This window comes from Centruroides sculpturatus, unplaced genomic scaffold, assembly GCF_000671375.1.
Source record: "Centruroides sculpturatus isolate CEXI.00-Female unplaced genomic scaffold, Cexi_2.0 scaffold353, whole genome shotgun sequence".
Taxonomy (NCBI): domain Eukaryota; kingdom Metazoa; phylum Arthropoda; class Arachnida; order Scorpiones; family Buthidae; genus Centruroides; species Centruroides sculpturatus.
The window spans coordinates 629,099-636,609 of NW_019384573.1; the positions used below are offsets into that span (position 1 = coordinate 629,099).

Sequence of the window (7,511 nt, forward strand, 5' to 3'; positions counted from 1 at the left end):
AACATCACCACCACAGAGCATGCGCACTGAGCGAGACTACTACTTTTTGAACGATTTGTTACTAACATGTTTAACTCGTTTGACTTTACGAATGTACCCAATATAAGTCAGTTGTTGTTTTGGATAGTCCCTGAATTCCAATGAAATGACTTCTTTAGTATTAGTGTAGAACCATTCATGCACCATCTCATATGTCTCTTCACTGAAATGAAATTTCCATCTGCTTTTATCTTATTTCAGATATATATATAAGTGATAATGTAAGGTCTCAAGAGAATGGAGAATGCTAAAGAAACTCAAAACAAATTATTGTTTCTTCACTTCCAGCTTTATCTGCCTGGGTATCTACTTTTGGAAAAGACAGATGCTTTTCCATTTTGCAACAAGTCATGGATGATAGGATAAACTGAACTAATACTCATCTGCAAAATCTCAGTCATTTTCCTCAGTGTTGTGTTATTTTAGATGAATTTGTTCATATGTAGCCACAACTTCCTGGAATGTGACATCGTCTGGACTGTGCAGAGTTGGCCAAATCTGTTTTACTATTCTTGTATTTATAGCTCCATTAGTAGCAGCCTTATACATTTATTTTGTAACAAACTGATTATACTAGCTGAACATTAGCTTTTCTAACACACATGAATTTAGCTTAATATTCACTGATCATCATGCCAGTGCCATCTCAGAAGTGTTAAAAATATGTTCTGTAATTCTCATGTCATAATTTGTTGCAGTCGTGACACACTGACTTGTCATTTGTATGGTAGAAGGCAATATTTGCCAGTCATGGACAAAGAAGGTAATTTGAGTGACTTTGAGCTTGGACAGATCATTGGAGTCTGCAGGGTGATTGTCATTATTTCCAAAACAACTGCACTTGTTGATTATTCATGTACCATGACATCCGGAATGTAACACAAATGGATGGATCATGCACAAACATCCAGCAGATCACAGTGGTGGGGTCACATGTGACTGATCCCAGAGAAGTGATTGTTATAACTAGTATCTAAATAAAGACATGTCACAATAGAACAACTTACTCACCAGTACAACTGTGGACAAAGCAGACATGTTTCAATAATGATCATTTGACATACCTTGTGTCAATCAGGTTCAATAGTCATCATCCTGCATGGGCACCTCTGTTGGCCACACATCACCATAAACAATGCCTTGCATGGAAGAGGAAACGATGTCATTAAACCTTGGACATGTGCAAGAAGATTGTATGGAATGATAAGTCCCTTTTCTACTGAACATACTGATTGCTGGCTCCAAATCTGGCATAAACAGTATGAAGCTGCATTCTCTGGCTGCACAGTTGGAGTTCCACAAGCTAGTAGTGGTATCCTATAGTCTGAGAAGCATTCTCTTGGCAATGTCATTCATTGGTTGTCATCCCACAATTCTTGAATGGTGAATAATGCAGAGACCTGTTAGGTGATCATATGTACCTGTATCTCAAGGCGATATTATCTGACAATGATACCATGTTTCAACATGATAATGCACCATATCACTGGGGGATGGTTGGAGGAACATGACAATGATTTCCACACACTGCAAAAGCTTCCAAACTCACCAGACTGCAACCATATTGAACATGATTTGAATATGCTGGAAGGTGTGACAAGGTCATTCATTACTCCATGAAATGTACACCAATTGACAAAATTGCTCAAACAGGAATGAGTCCAGTTAAGAATAGAGGATGTTTGGCATCTGGAAGAGTCTATGCCTTGGCATTTGCAAATTGTGATCAATGTGGACCAACCTATTGTTAGGCAGGTGTTCCTAATGTACTGATTGCTCAGTGTGTAATATAACCATATTTTTTAATATACAGGATGATTCAAAATGAATGGGACAAAAAGACTAGCAGTGTACAATTTCTGTAATGGATTTATTTAGCAAATGTAAATATATCATAAAAGTATAACTATAGAAGTTTTATCTTTCAACAACAAAAATTCTTCTATGTACCAAATCGTCACCAGAAGCACTGTTATTCCAAATGGTAACCTCCCTGCAAGAGAAAGCTTATTGTGTGTTAGAATATGCAAAAACTTCATTGCATCACCTATCATTGTTATGAGACATTTTCAGATAAAATTTGGTGAAAAACTTCCTTGTCATCATAACATAAGGTTGGTGAAGCAGTTTGAGGAGACAGGATGCTTATGCAAGGAAAAAAGCACAGAACAAACACTGGTCAAAAACGAAATGTGAAATGGAAAAGATTCATGAAATGTTTTCATTTACACAATAAGCTTTCTCTTGCAGAGAGATCACCATTTGGAATAACAGTGCCTCTGGTGACGATTTCATACATAGAAGAATTTTTGTTGTTGCAAGATAAAACTTCTATACTTATACTTTTATGATATACAGTAATACCCTGAACTTAGCGATAGGTGGGACCGAGCGATGACCGCGTAAGTCGAATTCGCGTAAGTCTGGGTATAATTTCACAATTTGTGTAAAATCCAAGTGGGATGTATGTAAGCTAATAAATGTTCTTGTTAATCTTATCTCGTCTTTTGATTCATTCATGGTTACAAGAAATCACCACATAGAGTCTCTCAAGTCTCCGTAGATATAACAAACACAGAAATAAATAACACAAAATAAATTGTAGCTATGTGTCAATTCTTCACGACACGTCCGAACATGTAAGCTGAACAATAGTGTGGGAGGAGTGAGTAATCAAGAGTTGCGTTGCACTCAAACAAAAGACGAATCGACAAGATTTGAAAATCGCGTAACTCTGGGTTTGCATAAGTCTGGGAGCGTAAGTCGAGGTATTACCGTATTTACATTTGCTAAATAAATCCATTACATATATTGCACACTGCTCCTCTTTTGTCCAATTCATTTTGAATCACACTGTATATTAAAAAAATGGTCCAAAGTCCAATAAAATCTACACATCATGCCAGTGCAGAACAGAATATGCCCCAAACAACAGTGTGGTACATGTTATGCAAGTGTCTACCATTCAAATTTCAGATGATACAGGTTTTAAAAAGTACCGAGAAACTGTTGTGTAGAGCATTCTCCAAGCAAAGCTATAAGTTGATGGTTTCGCCAACAGACTGGTGTTTACAGATGAAGCCACCTTTTACTTATGTGGCAAAGTTAACTGCCATAATTTACACTTTTGAGGCTCAGATAATCAGCATTTGACACTGTCACATGAACGGTATTCTCCAAAGGTAAACATTTCCTGCAGCATAACCAACAGCTGTGTGTTTGGGNTATACAACCTTTATCAATAACAGTCTATCTATTATTATAAAACAATAAAAAGCTTAATTTTTAAAGTAGGATGAGTTTTATAAAAAACTGTAAATGCTAATAATGAGGAAAATTGTCATTAAGTCCAACTATACTCGGGGTATGACACATGACCCTCTCTATCACCCCCTCAAAATTTAACAGCATCAATCCCCCTAATACACAGACTTCTATGTAAAATTTCAGAAATTTCAACAAAAGACACAGGAGTTGTATGTTCCTTGGAACTTAGCATAAAGTTGCTATTAAGAACAAATCATACAGGAACACTCCTTTTGATGGAAAAAATAGATTTTAATTTTCCATAATTTATAACAGATATGCATTCCAGGCTTTACTTTTCCTCCAGTACATATAACAGAGCCATGAAAGTAAAAATTGCATTCACTTAATCTAAAACAGTTCAAAGTTTGTCTTCAGAAAAAATTTGACTTCTCTGTCACAATTTTTTTCAGGGTGTTTACAGATGAAGCCACCTTTTACTTATGTGGCAAAGTTAACTGCCATAATTTACACTTTTGAGGCTCAGATAATCAGCATTTGACACTGTCACATGAACGGTATTCTCCAAAGGTAAACATTTCCTGCAGCATAACCAACAGCTGTGTGTTTGGGCCTTTTTTCTTTGTGGAAAAAACGATTATGGGTTTTGCCTACTGAGGCATGCTCTCTAAGTGGTTATTGCCTCAGTCAGATGAAATGGTTCCTGACTTCATTCTGCAGCAAGACGGTGGGTGGTCCACCACATTGGCGTAAATACGTATGTAATTACCTCAACGAGACTCTACCCCATTGTTGGATTGGCCACGCTGGGACAAATGACGTACCATTCATTTTTTGACTGCCCAGATCACCAGATCTAACACCGTGTGATTTTTTCCTCTGGAGGTTTGTGAAAAACAAAGTGTTTGTGCCCCCACTTCCTCAGGACTTACAGCAATTGAAAGAGCGGATAAGTGATGTGTTGGGCTCAATAACACAGGATATTCTGTCACAAGTGTGGCAGGAATTGGATTAATGCATTGACATTCGCCATGTAACAGGAGGGGCTCACATTGAACATCTCTAGAAATTTGGATAGTGTATTTTCTCGGAAAAATTTGTATTAACAAAATAAATCCATTATAACAGTCATAGGTGTACATTCTTTTTGTTCCATTCATTTTAAATCATCCTGTAGAATACTACCCCTAAGTCATTTTATTATACAAGTTTAAGAAATACAATCTACATACTTTTACTAGTCTCTTCAGATGCAGTTACCATTGCAATAAATTTTGAATATTTTGCCAAACAAGTTCCATTTGCAAATCCTATTCTTTTATTTTCTCTGTCAAATACTATATAAAATCCTTTAAGAACAGCAGCACCAATAACAGTTCCTGAAAATAAAAATAAAAAGAAAAGTTTAAAAGAAAAATCTGTAACCAAACAATCTAAAGAAAGCTTGCTAAGGTTCTAAATGAAATAAGAAAAAATTTATTTTTTAATTAATTTTAGAAATTACCATATATTTACTTCATTTTAATCAAGTACTACTTAATCAAAGATATGGATTCAACAGTCAAAAATTAACACACATACACACAAATAACAAGTTTTTAAATTTTACTTATCCTGGTTTTATGTGACATACAAAACCACCACAAAATAATGGATGAATTACATGGTAGAATCAAAAACTAAACCAAAATTTTGACAATAAACAAAATCACAGAAAATGCAAAACACTACCTTTAAAGCAAACACTTCCACTTACCAAATATAGCAAAAATCATTGCAAAGTCTTTAAAAACTTTCATTGTTACAGTTCTGTACTTCCATAAATTCACACGTTCAGACTTTTATCTGCTCTCTAAAGTGAAAGAGAACATAAAAGGATCACAGATTCTAATTATCAGTAGATATGGAAGCTGCAGCAATGAAAACTTTTAAAGACATCACAAAAATTGGTTCCAAGACTGTTTTGAAAAGCAGTATGAATGCTGGGAGAAATGCATAGCTGCAGAAAAAGCTTACTTTAAAGATAGTATTATTAAAGTTCTACAAGTTAAAAACATGAGCTAAGAATTTGATTTATTTTTGATGTACCTTATAAATTAAATTTTATTGTAACAAACTAGCTGCAAGGGCCCGCTTCACTGGGTTTTTATTTGTATATAATATAGTTTTTTTTATATATATAAAAGACTGTTTTTCTAAGTAATCTAGAATCTAGCTGCAAGGACCCTCTTCGCTGGGCAAAAAGTTGCAGCATAACCAACAGCTGTGTGTTTGGGCCTTTTTTCTTTGTGGAAAAAACGATTATGGGTTTTGCCTACTGAGGCATGCTCTCTAAGTGGTTATNGCCTTCTCATCACTAAGTTTTAAAATTTATGTAACATTATAGATTTAATAAAACTGTTTATATTCAGCCATTCAATTACTGAAAGTTTTAAATTTTTGATTTGTTAAGTTACAAAAACAAAAAATTACAAATACATTTTTGTTTTATTCATGTAACAGTTCTAAGTGATGTATAAATTCTGAAAAATACAAAATTTAAAAATTCATCAGAATTACAAATACAATTCTTGAAATTTTTGTTCTATCTTTAAAAGAAAAATTTTTTCAATATAAAAATGCTATTGATTTTTATGTAAGAATGATTATATTTACATACTATGTATTTATGAAATCAAGAATCAAGTAAATTTTAATACTAGACTGTTATTTTAGCAACCTGTTAGTGTTGTTTTGCCAAACTTATCTTGACTTTGATATATTATAACACTCTTCTTTTATTCTTTTTATGTACCTTTAACAAAACTCATTTTGGACTTTATTATTTCCCTTCAGTTTTTTTACAGTTGTTAACATTAAAACTGTACAAAACTAAGGTACAAATAAATATCAGCTGATTTTTTAACAATTACAATTATGCCATTAAAGCACGTACATTAAGATATTACTTACTTTCGATGTACATTCCAAATTGTTAATTACATATTTATAATACAAAACTTCATAAAATTAACATTATTAAAATCAGTAAAACACAAACCATGAAACCAGAAATGCATACTTAAAATTATGAATAAAGCACAGTGTGGAACTTATATCTCGCTCTTACAGAGTACAGTAATACCCCAACTTACGCTACCCTGACTTACGTGAACCCAGAGTTACGCGATTTTCAAATATCGTCGATTCATCGATATGTCTTTTGTTTGAACACCACGCAACTCTCGATTAATCACTCCCCCACACTATTGTTCGGCTTACATGTTTGGACGTGTCGTGCGGAATCGACGTATAGCTACAATTTATTTTGCGTTATTTATTTCTGTGTTTGTTATATCTACGGAGACTTGAGAGACTCTATGTGGTGATTTCTTGTAACCGTGAATGAATCAAAAGACGAGATAAGATTAACGAGAACATTTATTAGCTTACATACATCCGACTTGGATTTTACACAAATTGTGAAATTATACCCCGACTGACGCGGTTATCGCTCGGTCCCACCTATCGTGTAAGTTTGGGGTATTACTGTACTTAAACTCAATAGTAGGTCTCCCTGCCAGCTAAAAATTTATACCAAGACATGTGCAGTTGCATGCCTACACTATTATTGATTTTAATTTTGCATTTTAATTTCATTATTTTTAAATGCTCATAAATTTTTCTATTAAAGTTATTAAGGTCCTTTTTAATTACTTTTATTGTATTTTTTTAAAATTTTACATTTTTGGTTATTACAGTGGCAGGCAACAGCAGATGTGTGACTATTGTTTTTAATTGCTGCAATATGCTCTCTAAATCTAGTTTCCTGCCCGTTTCCCCTATGTATATATTATTTTTCATACAACTACTTTGAATCTGTAAACTACATTTTTAGTATCCTAGATGTTTTGTTCTATTTTTTGATCATTATGATTTATATGTGTTTTATTATTATTTATTTGTTAAGGTGTTGCTATATTATAATTTTATAATAATACTAGCTGCAAGGACCCGCTTCGCTGGGTTTTTTTTGTATGTAATATAGTTTTTTTTAATATATAAAAGACTGTTTTTCTAAGTAATCTAGAATCTAGCAGCAAGGACCCGCTTCGCTGGGCAAAAAGTAACGATAGTGAAGATTAAGATAATTACATTATAGCCAATCTTACCCGTTTTCACAAAATGCAAGAATTAGGTCCCCCGTTTCCAGACTAATTAGAGAA

At 33.7% G+C, this 7,511-nt stretch overlaps 1 protein-coding gene across 1 annotated transcript in view; it reads right to left on the reverse strand.

Moving 5' to 3' along the window:
- Positions 1 to 7,511, reverse strand: part of LOC111624250 (beta-secretase 1-like) — a 40,985-nt gene that overhangs the window by 4,950 nt on the left and 28,524 nt on the right. The window contains exon 10 of the mRNA XM_023367062.1: positions 4,539 to 4,685. Coding sequence (XP_023222830.1) covers positions 4,539 to 4,685 — 147 coding nt within the window. The remainder of the gene's footprint in view (positions 1 to 4,538; positions 4,686 to 7,511) is intronic.